Genomic DNA, 15997 nt, shown 5'->3' with positions numbered 1-15997 from the left:
GGAGGTAAGCTCGAATGGAGATCTCCAACAAACTTTCCTTCCCCCACCTGATCCATGCAATGCCAAACTCAGTTAGCGCGTGCTACCCAAGCTTCTGCCTCTGCTCAACACTCGTTCGCCTCGCCCCTCTGACTGTGGACTTTTTTTTTTTGGACGTTCCTTGCCCCTTCCCCTCCATTCTCCTCCAAAAGCTCATGGACCGCGACGGGGAGATCCATAATAATTTTTTCTGACAGCCCTGACAGCGTCAAAACGAGCTCCGGAGAACGGCCGGCATACCGGTACACGTACCGTTTGTGGGAGTTTCCTATCGCGTTAGTACCTGCCCGCCTTGACAAGCTTTTCTAGTAGCAGTGGACAGAGAGCTCTTGTAACTCTGTAAGGTAGGTAAGTAAGCAGTGACAGTACACCTAGCTGGGGGATCTCCATGCCAGAAAAAAAAATCCCCCGGGCCACAGCGTAACACACATATCCGACGATACCCTATCCGTGCTGGTGCCCTGTCTGTGAGCGCCGCCCGGCGTATCTCCAATTGAAGAGTTCGTTCCCTGACGTGCTGCGCCTGCTAGGTGCTGCACACCTGCCCTGGCTGCCCGCACCCAGTCCTGCCGTACCGGGCGCCCTGGCTCGCCTACCTACCCCATCGGAGCCCATCAATTCGCGACCCTTCCACACTCCCGTCCCAAGGATTTTCAGTTTGCCAGTTTGCTTTTGCTCGTCGACTCGTCCTTCATTCTCGTCCTCTCTCCGCTTCCACTCCTGTCGTCATCCACCCCCCCAAACTCTTTCAATCTCTCAGCTGCCATCGTATTTCCCAGCGAGACGAGAGAGACAGATAATCCAGAATGTTTTCTCGCGCAGCCCGGTTATCGACGAGGGTAGCGGCGCCCGTCCGCGCCCGCGTTGCTGCTCCCCGTGTCGTTATTCCCTCGATCGCCGCTAGGAGGTCCGTCACCACCAATGCTGCTTCGGCCCAGCTCGAGAAGCCCCTCCCAGAGGTACGTTTGTTTACTGTTGATGTCGGGATGTCGTTCGAAGTGGGTTTCGATGGTGGTATTGTGTGTGTTGGAGAAACAAAAGAAGACTGGAGGGAGGGAGAGACTCCCTAGTCATGTCCCCTCCCCGAGTCCCCCAAGCAACGCTCGTCGCGAGTCAAGCAAGTCATGTCCCATGCGAGTCTGTCTACCTTACCGCTTGCTGCCGGACCCGCCGGACCCGCCTTGATTCTCTTGACGTCAAGTCAATAGAAAACACCAGATGAACACCGTTTGTTTTGGTGGTTTCGAAACATATCATGTCGTCGCCGTCGTTGTCGTCGTTGGGGGCTGGGTTGTGCAGATTTTTGCGCGCAATCCAAAGACTGTTACTTGTCGCTACTACAACTACTCCTGGGAACGTCGATAAGCTTACCATGCAATTTTGCTTCAATCTAGTCGGAGACCGAGCCCTTCCAGGTCACCCTCAGCGATGAGAGCTTCGAGACCTACGAGCTCGACCCCCCTCCCTACACCCTCAATGTCACCAAGAAGGAGCTGAAGCAGATGTACTACGACATGGTCGTCGTCAGGTATGCAAAGACTACAATCCCCCTTGTCCTCACCGGGGGGCTCTAAGCTTCCCCCCTCCTATCTCTGCCGATCTCGGCCTGGAGGATCAACATGGCTTCACCACATAGCATATAGCTAACACATTGCTCTCTCTGCATATAGACAAATGGAGATGGCCGCCGACAGACTGTACAAGGAGAAGAAGATTCGTGGTTTCTGCCATTTGTCCGTTGGTCAGGAGGCTGTCGCCGTCGGTATCGAGCATGCGATCGAGAGAGCTGACGACGTCATCACCTCGTACCGTTGCCACGGCTTCGCCTACATGCGCGGCGGTACCGTTCGCTCCATCATTGGCGAGCTTCTCGGTCGCCGTGGCGGTATTGCCTACGGCAAGGGTGGTTCCATGCACATGTTCACCAAGGGCTTCTACGGCGGTAACGGTATCGTCGGTGCGCAGGTCGCCGTCGGTGCTGGTCTTGCTTTCGCCCACAAGTACACTGGCCGCAAGAACGCTTCCATCATCCTCTACGGTAAGCCTTTTCTTGGTGGGAACAACGTTGGGGGTTCGGAAGGCTAATACATTGTTATAGGTGATGGTGCCAGCAACCAGGGTCAGGTCTTTGAGTCTTTCAACATGGCCAAGCTCTGGAACCTCCCTGCCCTTTTCGGCTGCGAGAGTAAGTAGCCCAGGTTTCATGGTCTTAGATACTCTTACTGACATGTATGATGGTGCAGACAACAAGTATGGTATGGGTACCTCTGCCGCCCGCTCGTCGGCCTTGACCGACTACTACAAGCGTGGCCAGTACATCCCCGGTCTCAAGGTCAACGGCATGGACGTCCTTGCCGTCAAGGCTGCCGTCGCGTACGGTAAGCAGTGGACCAACAACGACAACGGCCCTCTCGTGCTCGAGTACGTCACCTACCGCTATGGTGGTCACTCCATGTCCGACCCCGGCACCACCTACCGTACCCGTGAGGAGATCCAGCGCATGCGCTCCACCAACGACCCTATTGCCGGCCTCAAGCAGCACATTCTCGAGTGGGGTGTTGCCTCGGAGGAGGAGCTCAAGAACCTCGACAAGGAGGCTCGCGCCTACGTCAACGAGGAGGTTGCCGCCGCCGAGGCCATGCCTCCTCCGGAGGCCAACCAGCAGATTCTGTTTGAGGACATCTACGTCAAGGGTACCGAGCCCGACTTCATCCGTGGCCGTACCCCTGATGAGCTTTTCTACTTCAAGCACTAAAAAAGTTAAAATTGAGTAGAGAGGCAGAAGTAATGACAAACTAGATGGGTTTTTTCAAGTTACAACCAAGAAACTTGTCCTTTCCTCTGATGCATATCACAAAACCAAAAATGGTGCTGGCGTCTTTTATCTACGTCGGCCATCATGGACGGTCGTCACTTCTTCTTTCCATTTTCCTTGTATAATAAAACATTTCTGCGTAGCGCAAAACAGTCACAAACACAACCACACACACAAACACATATATATATATATATATCTAGACAGGTTTTAGGGGAAAGGGATGGGGAAAGGGAAGGCGGGTTATGAAATTGATAAGCTTTCAAGATAGCTGTCTTGTTATGATGCAACAGCTGAATGACTGGGCTTGTGAGATGAGGTCCGATATCGTATCGCAGCCTGCCCCTCCCTGCCCAGCCTCGAATTGCCAGCCCTGTCTGTCGTATCAAATCGGGTTCTCAGCCCAACATTTTTGAGCTGTTGGAGATTTGGAGATCAAATTGATGGGCGGTGCTTGGCGCTTACGTTGCGACGGTAGGCGCTACCCCAAATTTCGCCCGCACAGCAAGGGGTCCCTGACTGCTGTCACCCGTGCGCACAATAGTAGGGACTATTGCTTTAGTGTATGTACAACGAAGCACAGAGCCTTAAGCAAATACTACACTAGGTAATGTAGGGAAATGCGTCTCATGTGACCGTGCCACTTTACGCGACGGTTGCCTGGACTTTTTGTTAGCGGGAAAGGTAGCAGGGATCGCGTTAAGGAACCATGGACAGAAAGGCGCGTCACGTCATAAAAGGTTTAGCGCGCGGCGTAAGTAAGTAGGGACAACACTCGGTACACTACTACATACCTAGTACACGACGACGGCAGCAGGGAACTCCATAACCTAAGGGAAAGCGCGCCGACTGCGACTCAATACCAGGCAGAAACAGGCAGCAGCAGCAGCAGCAGCAGGCCCTATTTTTCTCAATTGGTATTGTTGGTAACCAGGTTACTGGATTGGAAGACTACCTAGGTATTTGTTGGTATAAAAGGACGAACGATCCGTCGTGGGAGGAAAGAAAGAAAAGTTCGACAATCCTGGCGCCCAGACGATTTCTCCCACTGCTTGTTAGAAGCAAGGGAGCTCCAGCTTCTGCGGTACTACCGACTGCGACTTCGACTTCGACTGCGACGAATTTTGCGGCGATTGGGTTGGCGACGAACAAAACTCGGGCGAGAATCGCAAAGACAAAGACAAATCAATTTCCCTCTTCTCAACTTGGCCTCCTCGGATCATCACTTGGTCGACTAAGTCTCAACTCGAACTCGGCTTCGACAACCTCACCGGGCGGAGGAGCGAACTTGTTATCAGCAGTTGGACTTGCTGGGCTTACACGACTAGGAGGAGGACGAAGAAATTACGCTAGTTACGCTATACATAACATCAACAACATCACGAACAACAACCCCAGAGATACCGGCACAAAAATGCCTCCCAAGCAGCAGCAAACGTTGGGGTACGTTAAAGATAAACCGAGGGGAGGGAGGCAGACTACGTTGGGGTTAGTAGTTGAGTGCGTAACGGATCGAATGATTGATCGCAAAACGTTTTTGGAAACCATTTTCGTTTTGTTTTTTTGGAGACAAATATCGAAAACAATTTTTGAAAAGACGATTTTGAAACCTCCAATTCTGGAGAGAGACACATTGTTCGATTTCCGGTTTACACACTTTACTATCACCATTTTTTGGAGTCTAGTCTATCCCTTTTCCCTTCCCTTCCCCTACTGAAGTACTGGCAGAACAAGAGGCTAACGAGATGACAAAACCCATTGCAGCAAGTTCTTCGGCAAGGCAGACGCCCCGGCGGGCGGGAAACAGCAGACAAAATTGTCTTTTGGCACGAAAGCGACGTCGACAACATCATCGAAGACGAAGGAAGAACCCAAAAAGGACGAGATTGCCGGCGAAGATGGGGGGCATGAAGAGGTAGAGAAGAAGGTGGAGGAGATGAAGATCAAGGATAAGAGTCCTGCCAAGACGGGGAGGGGGAGGGGAAGGCCGGCTAAGGGGAAGGAAGTTGCTAAGGAGGTAGCTAAGGAGAAAAGCAGCGCAGAGGAGGACGAGGATGTGATGGAGGTCGTGGAGGAGGTGAAGGAGGAGACAGGTGAGTTACGTCCTTGAACGTGACGTTGGTGGCATGGTGACTAACGACTGGGACACGAAGCAGGCAACAAGAAGAAAAGGTCACGGTCACCGACGACCAAAAGCCCTAAATCGAAAAAGGCCAAGACCGAGGAGGACTCGGAGGATGTTGCGCCTGCCAGCAAGCGGTCGAGGAGAAGTCGCAAGGTGGTTGAAGACGACGAGGACGAAACCATGGAAGATGTTCCCGCGTCTTCTGCGCCGGTGAAGGAGGAGAAGAGCAAAAAAGCAGCATCACCCAAGCCGGCACTAAAAAAGAAAAGTTCCTCTCCCGCACCGGTAGAAAAGGCAAATGATGCGGAGGCATCCTCAGCATCCGCATCCGAAATCGAAGCCGAAGAGGAAGACGAGGACGAAAAGACCGAAGCAGTTGCCAAAGAGGCCCGCAAGGTCATCCAGACCACACTCGCAACCAAGGTCAAGGACCCCTACCCGGACTGGAAGGCCGGCGAACCTGTTCCTTATGCCGCCCTCTGCACGACGTTTTCGCTCATTGAGCAGACGCGGAAGAGACTACTCATCATGGAGTACTGCTCTCTTTTCCTGCGCCAAGTCCTCCGTCTTACGCCCGACGATCTGCTGCCTACCGTCCTGCTCATGATCAACAAGCTTGCGCCGGATTATGCAGGTATCGAGCTGGGTATTGGCGAGTCGCTCATCATGAAGGCTATCGGCGAGACTACGGGCCGTAGCATCGCTGTTGTCAAGAACGACCAGAAGGAAATTGGTGATCTGGGGCTGGTGGCTGTCAAGTCGAGGTCAAAGCAGCCGACCATGTTCAAGCCCAAGCCGTTGACCATTCGCGGTGTGCATAAAGGGTTGATGGATATCGCTACGACTATGACGGGCACAGGTGCCCAGCAGAAGAAGGTGGATGGTATCAAGAAGCTTTTGTCTGCTGCGGACGCAAATTCGACTGGCAAGGTGGACATCACCAAGGACAAGGGCGGGCCCAGCGAGGCCAAGTTCATCGTCCGGTTCCTAGAGGGTAAGTTGCGGTTGGGGCTAGCAGAGAAGTCCGTCATTGTCTCCCTGGCGCAAGCCATGATTGCACACGAGTTCGCCCAAAAGGGGAAAATCCCCAGCGAATCCGACTTTAGCAAAGCCGAGTCGATCCTCAAGACTGTCTACAGCGAGTTGCCCAGCTACGACGTCATCATCCCCGCCATGCTCCAGCACGGCATCATGAACCTCCGCGAGCACTGCAAGCTTCGCCCGGGCGTGCCACTCAAGCCCATGCTGGCTAACCCAACCAAGGCCATCACCGAGGTGCTCGATCGCTTCGAGGGCCAGACGTTCACGTGCGAGTACAAGTACGACGGCGAGAGAGCGCAGATCCATTACGTGGCCAAGGACGTGCCCAAGAGCGAAGGCGACCTCAGCCAGGTCGCTAGCAAGGACACTGGTAAAGGTGTTGCGGCTATTTTTTCACGCAACTCGGAGGATTTGTCCCAGAAGTACCCGGATGTGCTCGCGAAGCTGCCGACCTGGGTCAAGGAAGGCACCAAGAGTTTTGTGCTGGATTGCGAGTCCGTGGCGTGGGACACGGTCGATAAGAAGGTGTTGCCGTTCCAGCAGCTGATGACGCGGAAGAAGAAGGACGTCAAGCTGGAGGATGTCAAAGTCAAAGTGTGCGTGTTTGCATTTGACTTGCTGTATCTGAACGGCCAGGCGGTGGTGGAGAAAAGTCTGAGGGAACGGAGGGAGTTGTTAAGAGAGGCGTTCAAGCCTGTGGAGGGCGAGTTTGCATTTGCGACCAGCATGGATGGGCAAGAGCTGGATGAGATCCAGTCTTTCCTGGATGAGTCTGTGAAGGCGGGTTGTGAAGGGTTGATGGTTAAGATGTTGGATGGCGCGGAGAGTGGATATGAGCCATCTAAAAGGAGTCGGAACTGGTTGAAGGTTTGTTTTCTCCCGTAATTCTAGAGACTATTTGGGATGATGAACTGACACAAAGAAAACAGATCAAAAAAGATTACCTAGCCGGCATAGGCGACTCGCTCGACCTTGTCGTTCTTGGCGCCTACCACGGCAAAGGCAAGCGCACCTCCGTCTTTGGCGCCTTCCTTTTGGCCTGCTACAACCCCAGCACCGACACCTACGAAACGGTCTGCAACATCGGCACGGGCTTCTCCGATGAAGTTCTACAGGAACTCCACTCTTCTTTATCGCCCATCATCATCGACCGGCCCAAGCCCTTTTACGCGCACTCCTCGGGTGGGCAGCACCAGCCGGATGTCTGGTTCGAACCGAAATACGTGTGGGAGGTCAAGACGGCCGATCTGACACTTAGCCCGAGGTATAAGGCGGGCATGAAGGAAGGGGTGGACCCGAGTGGTGAGAAGGGCATTTCTCTCAGGTTCCCGAGGTTTATTAAGGTCAGAGATGATAAGAAGCCGGATGAGGCGACAACGAGTAGGATGGTGGCTGAGATGTATAGGAAGCAGGAGAGCGTGGGGAAGAATAAGGGACCAGCTGTTGATGATAATTTTGAGTATTAGTTGGGGAATGGACGGGACGGGACTGGACTGGACTGGACTGGACTGGGCTGCACTGGACTGGACTAGGGTTGGGCGAATGGACTTGAGAGTGGCTATGCCGCGGTATGCAGTGGCTAAGTGGACATGTGCGGACAAGTATCCGGCAATGAGTATCATATGATGTTGTGGAATGTTGTGTTCATATTCTGGCCATATCTTTTATTGTCGAAGGTGCATTGCCGTTTGTTATCTGTTCGTGAGGGGGGACCAATGGGCTCGGAACTATAGCGCGCCACCCGGGTTGTAGAAAAGGATCTTGGGGATGGTCCATTAATTGTGAAATTCTCCAACGAAGTACATGATTTTATACCAAATCTTATCTATACATCAGTTCTATTTATATATCAATGCCTCAAGATATTTTTATTAAGTACAATGACTTCGATGATGGTCCTTCCGTTGGATAGATTTTTTCACAGAGAGATAGTCTGTTTGGGGGTTTCTAGTTGACATTATTTCCAACTTAGACGAATTTAGTAAAGTAAGATATTTGGGTCCTCGAAAGGGATTTAACGTCATTCTAGAGATGGTCTTGCCGTTTCAAACTGAACTATGACTTAGTAGTTTATGTACAAATCGTCCTGAAATGGTCTGCACAGTGATAAGAACATCCCGAGACTTTTTTTTATTTTTTTTTCTCCCAAACCCTTGTGGCGCGCTATATGAAATTTTCAGGCAGCCTTGCCGAATATTTTGGCTGACTCACACCGTCTGATGGTGAAGGCTGAGTAAGTACACGTGGATGCATCTGTCACCTCGAGAATGCCTCAGTGGCGTCGTTGACGACTTTTCAGTCGTGGATATCTTTTGCGGCTGAGTTGAAGAGTTGGCAGGTACTCGCCTGTCCACGCCCTATCGGAAAAGACTAGAGCGCCCTGTGCAACCTCGCTAGCGTTGATTGATTGATGTTTCCAAACAGCAAGGAAGAAGAGGGGGAAGGTGCCATAATGTGTGAGAGAAAGAAGGCGGGGGCGGGGGGATGATGGTGGTGGTGGTGGGAAACTACCATTACATTCCACTTGCCTCCCAAAGTGTTGGGGAGAAACCTTTCTGCTATCACCAACCAACACATCTCTTCGTCCTCGACCCGATTTTTGGAAGGCAACGTCCTTTGACCTCCCTTATTATCAACATTATCACCATCGCCGAACATCCGTCTACAGGTTATTTTGCCGCGCCATGAGCGACGAAATCTTTGGCCACAGCTTCACCAACTCTTCCGATCCGAAATGGGTTCCAGAACCGGGCACCCGAGGAACCTTTAGTATCCTGTCCGTATGTCTGGTCACTCTCGGTTTATGCGTCTGGACGGCGATACACTTGAATGTGCCCGAGCACAATGAACCCAGTTGGAAGCAGCTGATGCGAAAGACTGGGTGGCTGGTGCTTGGTCTGTTGAGTCCCGAGATTGTAAGTCCGTTCATCGTTTCTTTCTTAGCCATATACATGTATCGCGAATGCCATCCCAAGGACGTACCAACAAGGCAATACCGGACGGGTAGGGACGGTTCCTATCTTTCATGGAGGTCAATACTGTATCTACCTAGGTAGATACCCTTAGACTCAATAGCTTCCCTGTTCCTTCCAGGTTCATTCCGTGGTATCACATACACATGCCCAGAATAGCTGATTGAAGGACAGATTGCCTATACGGCCTATCAGCAATATGTGCAGGCTAGGTCACTTGTCAACACAATGAACAAGCAGAAAAAAAAGCACGACAGTGATAGTGACTCGTCATATGGTTTGGACTTGCTTTTTGGCAGAAACTCGTTTTGCGAAAGTGATTCACTCTGTCACGATGACTCGCCATCCCGCAAAAATGGTATCACAGACATCATGACGTTCTGGCTACCCTGTCTATCACGACGCCGTAGAAACGACGAGGAGGTAATCTTCAGGTCAATCACACGACAATTTGAGGACTTGCATATGCTGATTTTCAACCTGACAACAGGATCCTCCTCCAACCACAGTTCACGCTGTTGAAAAGTGGACCATGGTACATGGATTCCTGGCAGTCATGGGAGGCATTGCGATTGAGATTAAGGATAACAATCCTGAAATCAATGTTGCAGACAGAATCGCGAACTTCCTTCCAACTCAGAATGTTACTACAATTCAATGGAAACACAAACGGCTCACCACTAACAAGGGTCAACGACAACGAACGCGGCTCACATTGACCCCAAAGGGGTTACAATTCTTGAAGGAACATGGTCATGGAAAGCTAGTTCATGATCTATCCGAGAAGAGGATAAAAGACAGGAGCAAAGGAAGCGCCTTCGCGAAAACGCTCGTGTGCATCCAAGGTTTGTACTTGAGCCCCTTTCCATTCTTATTTTCCAAGCTAAGAAGTATCCCATTGTTAGCATCGTGGTTTTGCATCCAGTGTCTCACACGATTTGCGCAAGGCTTAGCAATCAGTTTGCTCGAGCTCAACACTTTCGGGCATGCAATTTGTACATTGTTTATTTACGCGTTGTGGTGGGATAAACCCCTCGATGTCGTCGAGCCTGAAACGGTCTTGATCCACCCCAGCACGAAGCGGGAAAAGCTGCAAATGGCCAAGCTCATCGCAGCCATGTGCTCTACGAGTAGGTTGGACAAGGAAGCATCGGAAGCGGATCATCTCCATTCCGATGGCGAGAAGTTCTTATTTCCTGTTCATCGCGACACGAAAGGGTTCGGTTGTCGTGTTGACTTGTCCGGGCTGCCCTGGAAAAGAAAACACTCCAATGACGGGCAGTTCCATGTAATAAACTATCTTTTAAAAAGATGGAAGAGGTTAAAAGCTGCTTCTATTCTTCAATATCTGCTTGATGCTGTGTAAGTTCCATCTCTCAAGGATATTCTGCTGGAGTACTTTAACGGTACAATCTGCCAATCCATTATCATTTTTTCCCAGAAAATGACTGACAAAAGTCTGCTTGTAGCCCTACACTCTACCTACACGTCGAGCAATCGTCTGCTCTCCTCGAAAGGGTTAGATTACGTCCTCAGGAGCATGATGTTATACGGGCTGGATTAGATAACGAAAGGGATAGAGATTGGAGCGCTATCAAACTACTACGAGACCCACGACTCACGCAAATTCCAGCCAAAGAATCTATCGTTGCTGGGTCAGTTAACTCAAGGAACAGAGAGCGCGCCATCGAACTACAAATCCGACCACACATGCGGAATCCGGCCGAAGAAAGACCTTCCAGCGCATCTCGCTCCCCAGATTCTTCGCCAAATTCTACGTCTACAACTGAGAAGCCTCGTGTTGTAATTCAGTATTCCGACATCATCAGATGGCAATTAGCCCTCAAATACGCTCAGTCTCATCCCATATTCTTGGCACGAGACATGTACATTGACGTTCCACAAGACACATTCACTGACCGGGTTCGCAACTTACCCCGGTTTCAAGACTACAACCACTATCTCCCACTCTTCATCGGATTTGGATTCGTAGGTCTCATCTACGGCGGGCTCCATTGCGTGGCCTGGAACGCGCCGTTCACCACCAGCATCGAACGGATCCTCTGGAGGATCTCGAGCATCACCATAGCCGCCACAGGTGTCTTGGTTGCTTGCGTGTTTTCTTGGACCGAGCTCCCGCCCTTCTGGCAGGAACCAATTGATATATTTTTGAGCATTGCTGACTTTCTTGGACATCATATACTCGATAACGATACAATTCAATGGTGCACCGGGGCTCAACTCAGTGAGGTGCTGGAGGAATTTGTTGAGCGACATTCCCTTTATCATAAAAACAAGCTTATTCAGGTACCCTGCGATATGGCAGTGTACCTGCTCATGGTCCCTTTCCTTTCACTGTTTTTTTTGACACTATTTCTCCTTTGCCTTTTCAAAGTCCTGCTCGACATATTCACTGTTTCATTCGGGGTGCTTTACGTCCTGGCACGCATATACTTGGTCGTCATCTCATTCATCAACCTTGCACACTTACCGGACTCGGCATATCAATTGCCTCAGTGGTCACGGTATGTTCCTCACATTGGATAGATGCCGGACTTAGCAAGCGAGAAAGGGAATGTTGAGGGAAGGTTGAGGGCGGAGTTTTGGAGATGGTCTTTTGGTATAAAGAACTTATGCAAAAGCGAATCAACTGCTCGACTGGAATGTGTACGAATGACGACTGAGATACTTGAGAAGTTTGATAGGGGTGTTCAGATCTGTCTGGAAACCTCGCTTCAAACGTCATTTGTTCCCAATACAATCGTTGCTTGCTTTGATATCTATTAGTAAGACTGTGCTAACGATATTTACTTCGCGCAGAAGGAAGGTACGGTCTGTAGGATCGACGTTCGTGTTGGTGCGGTCACAGCGGAGCTTCCCCCTTTTCCGGCAGTTTAAGGTTCATCATTTGGTTGCTTAGATACGGCTTCACTTTTGGCGGAACTCATCTTCGTTTATAGACGTAGTGCTACATAGTCAGCTCCTTCCTTTTCTGTTAAGGTAGCTTTCAAAATCTGCTTTCTCTCGTCACTTTTTTCGGCCGTCTCCATGTCCTCTGGGAAGTGTAAATACCGAAGGAACCTTTTGTATATATCCTAGGCCAGAGTATATTACTTCAAGGTTAGATCGAAGCACATTTTGGTCCTCACTTTCTGAACCCAAGATGATGTTCCTGAGCGCCTGATACAACTATGCAAATAATTTAACAATCTTCTTAGGTGAAGATTGTTATGGCGGCCTTCAGTGTAGGCAAGTCTTACCCGTGACGCGAGCACCTACTCAGCATCGGAGTAGTGGCGCCCTTCCCTTTCCATAACTCTGTACATTTAGCCAAGACAAGGGCGGTTCGCTCCATCAATCAATATCCATGACTTCCTTATGTTATATCCTCTAAATACTCTCGTCCTTTTTCCTTTCCGTCGCAGGGACATGTGTATGCACGAAGTCGACGAATTTCCACATCCTTTCAAATACAGCATATCAATCTCTATTAACTGAGCGAGGGTGTAGTACCTAGGTATTGTTCTAACCAAGACTGCATTACACACCACTTATACTATATGTCTGCATAGCTTTAAGAAGTACTAGACGCTAAATACAGACAGATTGTGACACGACGTGGTTGAGCCTTTCCATGGTTACTCCGTTCCACGATTCAAATGCCATCCCTCTGGCAGGTCCGTCTTCAAACGAATCTCATCAGCATCCGGCCAGATGATCGGATCGTTCCAGCCCGTAAAGCCATCAGGGCTAAGCAGCAGGGCCAAATCCTGCTCAATCGCCTGCGTGATATCCTCGAAATGCCAGACACTCTCGTCCCCATTCTTGTGCCCGTCCTTGTACTCAAATAGTGTGAAGATACTGTTCGACCCAACCTGCACCGTGTCGGACGGATATCCATTCTCGACCGCGATGGCAGGCGGCGGAGGGATGACGGTAAAGGTGTGCTGAACAGCATGACGGTGGTTCAAGTAGTCTTCCGTCTGCCACAGCCACCCCATGGCCTCGACGACCTGGACGCCCTGTGTGGGCGAGGTCAACAGGCAAACGTGGCTCTGGTACTTTGGCGGAAGCGTGATGCCTTGGACGTCGGGGATCATCATGTTTGTGTTGGTCAGCCAGTCAGGCTGATACTGGCCGAACTCCATGGTCATGTCCAAAGCGCCGATGAGGCCCTCCCCGTCGTGGGTGAGGAGCCGGCTGGAATCGGGGATGGCGGCTAGGCCGCGGATGGCCCGATCGATGGTGTCTACATGTTCCGGCCACCAAGTCTTGGGGAACTGGCCATCGAACAAGATGCGGATGATGGTGTTACCGTCGGTGCAGGCGACGTAGGTGTTGCCTTCAAAGTCGGTCTCGAGGCCGTAACAGCCGCCGATCTTGCTGGTTAAGGTTTTCAGGTTGACCTTCCAGACAAAAGCGTTCTCGTTGACGTCGTACTTGATGACATAGTTGTTGCCCGACTCCTCCGCGCGGCGGCTGGTGGCGAGAAAGGTCCAGAGGCCCGTGTAAAAGTCCCAATGGACGCTTGAGATGTAGTAATCTGTGTTGTGGGCGATATCTGGGATCTCGATGACACGGACAACATGGTCGCTGTAGGGGTCGTAGGCAATTACCTCGGGCGCCGCCTGTGAACCAACGAGTAGCACGCATTGGTTGCCGTCCCAGGCGGCACTGGTTGGATACAGTTTGGGATACTTGATTTCGAAGCTCCCCTTGTTGAACTCGGGACAGTCGGGCCAATCTGGTCTTACTGCTTGCGGAGATTCGAACCTCCGCCATTTTGTCTGTACATCTTCCGGCAGACCATTTGACAGGTTTGAAACCTTCAATTATCCGCCAGTTTCCGAAACAGGACGTCGTTGAGTCGGTACAGCGGATACGCCTAGCGCCGCAGCGGCTGCCAGCACATGGGTGATGAAAGTGCCAAGTTTCATTGTTAGAAATTCGACTGCCGATGGGCTGATCGTTGGCGAGGTGGTCAAGTCCACTTCCGAGTGAGTAGTAGACGTGGATAAGTGGTATCCAGAACGAGAGTGAAATGTGCTTGACTGTGGGGATGTGAAGGAGAACAAAAAGAGAAGAAAAGATACGGCGAGGGGAAGGAATAAATACCAGAAATCTCTTCCTGCTGCATTATCCGTCGGTTGGCTAAGCCGGATCACGCTGTGTGATCGATAATTGCGATGATCATGCACCGAAGGCTATGGAAGTCCGTTGCATTTATTTATGATTCCGGCCCGACTGGTACTGTTCGCCGGCGTCGGTTTCTGCAATTCCTCTCGAGTGCCGCCTCGATTATGTCGGCTTTTGGTGCGGCGAAGCTTGTCTTTTTGGCGATGTAGGAGGTTGCCCGTACAGCTCTTTGCATTTTTGCTTCGGAAGTTATGCAACAGACTCCATTATCTGGCCGTAGTCGTGCATCAGTTGGACAGTGGAAATTGTGAGTGAAGTTGCAAAACAGAAAACACATCTGTTCGCTTGAGCCGAATTTACCCCTTTTCGGACCTCCGACCTTTCGGCCATGCACAATCACATAACACCAAGAATCCGTCTTTCCCTACCCTCTCACAACTCGTATACCTCCTGCTTCATTCCTTGAAACGGCCTCTTTCCGAGCCAAATTTTTGTCCAACGTAGCCTCCATCATCATCCGACATAACCAAAATATAGTCTGTGACGACTTTCTGTAGGCCACGCCATCGACCAACTGATCCACGATCGCCACGAACATGCTGAATCCATCGGTCTGCCCCCCAACGAAACGCATTTGATTCTCGTTGCGCCCCTCAACCTCTCGATATAAGTTCCTTGTCCGATCAAAGCGTGCAAGTCCGAACACCTCCGCAGTGTCAGCCAGCACAACCAGATCTGGCGTTCCCCTCAGATTATCTGGACAATCCGCTCGGTTCGTGTGCTGAGAAGAAGGCGTCGCAGGGAATGCCGTACTTGTCCAGAAAAAGGTAGTCGTGAGAGTTATCCTTGACGTGCCGTCGTGTGGTATTCCTCCTCGCAAGGATTTAATGTCGGAGGAAGCGCAGAAGGTGCCTACCTATAGAAGCGGAGGGTGCCTGCCTCTGACCTTGGTAATAGTTTTTTTCCGGGGGGAGCACATGCCTTATTGCGTTGATACCGCCTCATTGTCTCAAAGAGTCGGTATTATCCTGAACTGTTTCGTGGGGTTGCTGTTTGGTCCCCATACTGAGATAGCCGCTCAGAGCGAGAACAGGCGGGAGGTCCAGGGTGGCAGATCAACTACCTAAGCAGCCAGCCATGCTTTCACGTCGATGATTACCTAGAGACAGTCGGAACAGCGAATTATCGCCGTGAGGTTCCATGTTGTTCAGAGAAACCGAGCCAGTCATTCTTCGAGGAATGGAATCCGAGATTGTATGGGCGCAGGGGGGGAAAACGGCCAAAGTCCTAAAACAATCCGTAGCGACCGAGGTCGTACCTAGCTACATACGAGGGCCTGATGTAGCACAGGGAGCGGAGATTCGCCAAGTAGGTCTAGGTATGTGATAAAGATGTTGAGTTTGCTGGGGGTGGTAGGCCGTAGGCGGACCATTTCTAATTCTAGGCTACCTGTAGGTATTGTGACTGGTCGGATATGATATGATCGTTATCTATCTCGTGCACGGTACACTACATGATCCAATATTACGGGAGTGCCCGTTTGTGAAGGAAAGAAGTTAAATCCGAAGGGTGTTTTGCTGTCCGGAGTTGTCGTACCCTCGCTGGAAGCCTGTCTTGTCTAGTCCCGTGGAGTCTCTCGATCGATAGTTTACTGCGTACTACTACTGCATACAAAATAATGGAGGTACCTGAATGGACTCACGGAGGGATCCATTTTGCACAGGTTACACCACTAACTATCGGATCCTTACCCCAAGTCCCGGAGATTAAGCCGTGTGGAGTCAAGCGCGCGGGTAATGCCAAGCTTGTACTAGTCTCAACAAGTTCGGAGAAGACAGGGGAATTCGGAGATCATTATCCAGTTGCATT

General features: G+C 50.9%; 4 protein-coding genes across 4 annotated transcripts; 2 read left to right on the top strand and 2 right to left on the bottom strand.

Moving 5' to 3' along the window:
* The first annotated feature begins 396 nt into the window (after positions 1–396).
* Positions 397–3236, top strand: ace-2 (acetate-2). The gene is made up of 5 exons (XM_952029.3): positions 397–998; positions 1434–1567; positions 1710–2077; positions 2138–2224; positions 2283–3236. Exons 1-5 carry the CDS (start codon positions 846–848, stop codon positions 2792–2794), a joined length of 1254 nt encoding a protein of 417 aa, XP_957122.1. The 5' UTR covers positions 397–845; the 3' UTR covers positions 2795–3236.
* A 273-nt stretch (positions 3237–3509) lies between these two features.
* NCU06481 (DNA ligase) lies at positions 3510–7880 on the top strand. Its single transcript, XM_952028.2, has 4 exons — positions 3510–4297; positions 4619–4947; positions 5011–6887; positions 6950–7880. Exons 1-4 carry the CDS (start codon positions 4269–4271, stop codon positions 7484–7486), a joined length of 2772 nt encoding a protein of 923 aa, XP_957121.1. The 5' UTR covers positions 3510–4268; the 3' UTR covers positions 7487–7880.
* Positions 7881–10594: 2714 nt separating this feature from the next.
* Positions 10595–11738, bottom strand: NCU06480 (hypothetical protein; the record flags this gene model as incomplete). Its single annotated transcript, XM_952027.1, has 3 exons — positions 10595–10634; positions 10929–11272; positions 11484–11738. The coding sequence occupies 3 exons, from the start codon at positions 11736–11738 to the stop codon at positions 10595–10597; spliced, it is 639 nt and encodes a 212-aa protein (XP_957120.1).
* Positions 11739–12599: 861 nt separating this feature from the next.
* Positions 12600–13802, bottom strand: NCU06479 (hypothetical protein; the record flags this gene model as incomplete). Its single annotated transcript, XM_952026.3, has 2 exons — positions 12600–13666; positions 13747–13802. The coding sequence occupies 2 exons, from the start codon at positions 13800–13802 to the stop codon at positions 12631–12633; spliced, it is 1092 nt and encodes a 363-aa protein (XP_957119.3). The 3' UTR covers positions 12600–12630.
* Positions 13803–15997: the final 2195 nt, after the last annotated feature.

This window comes from Neurospora crassa, linkage group III (genome assembly GCF_000182925.2).
Source record: "Neurospora crassa OR74A linkage group III, whole genome shotgun sequence".
Lineage (NCBI taxonomy): Eukaryota > Fungi > Ascomycota > Sordariomycetes > Sordariales > Sordariaceae > Neurospora > Neurospora crassa.
Note: the sequence above shows the minus strand (reverse complement) of the source record. Positions and strands in the feature narration are given on the sequence as shown.

Bases quoted from the DNA above. Each gene is read 5' to 3' on its own strand.
- NCU06481 (XM_952028.2), top strand. From the start codon at position 4,269: ATGCCTCCCAAGCAGCAGCAAACGTTGGG. The intron at 4,298-4,618 runs GTACGTTAAAGA...AACCCATTGCAG, and splicing joins AAGCAGCAGCAAACGTTGGG to CAAGTTCTTCGGCAAGGCAG. The intron at 6,888-6,949 runs GTTTGTTTTCTC...CAAAGAAAACAG, and splicing joins GGAGTCGGAACTGGTTGAAG to ATCAAAAAAGATTACCTAGC.
- ace-2 (XM_952029.3), top strand. From the start codon at position 846: ATGTTTTCTCGCGCAGCCCGGTTATCGACGAGGGTAGCGGCGCCCGTC. The intron at 1,568-1,709 runs GTATGCAAAGAC...CTCTGCATATAG, and splicing joins TACGACATGGTCGTCGTCAG to ACAAATGGAGATGGCCGCCG. The intron at 2,225-2,282 runs GTAAGTAGCCCA...ATGATGGTGCAG, and splicing joins TGCCCTTTTCGGCTGCGAGA to ACAACAAGTATGGTATGGGT.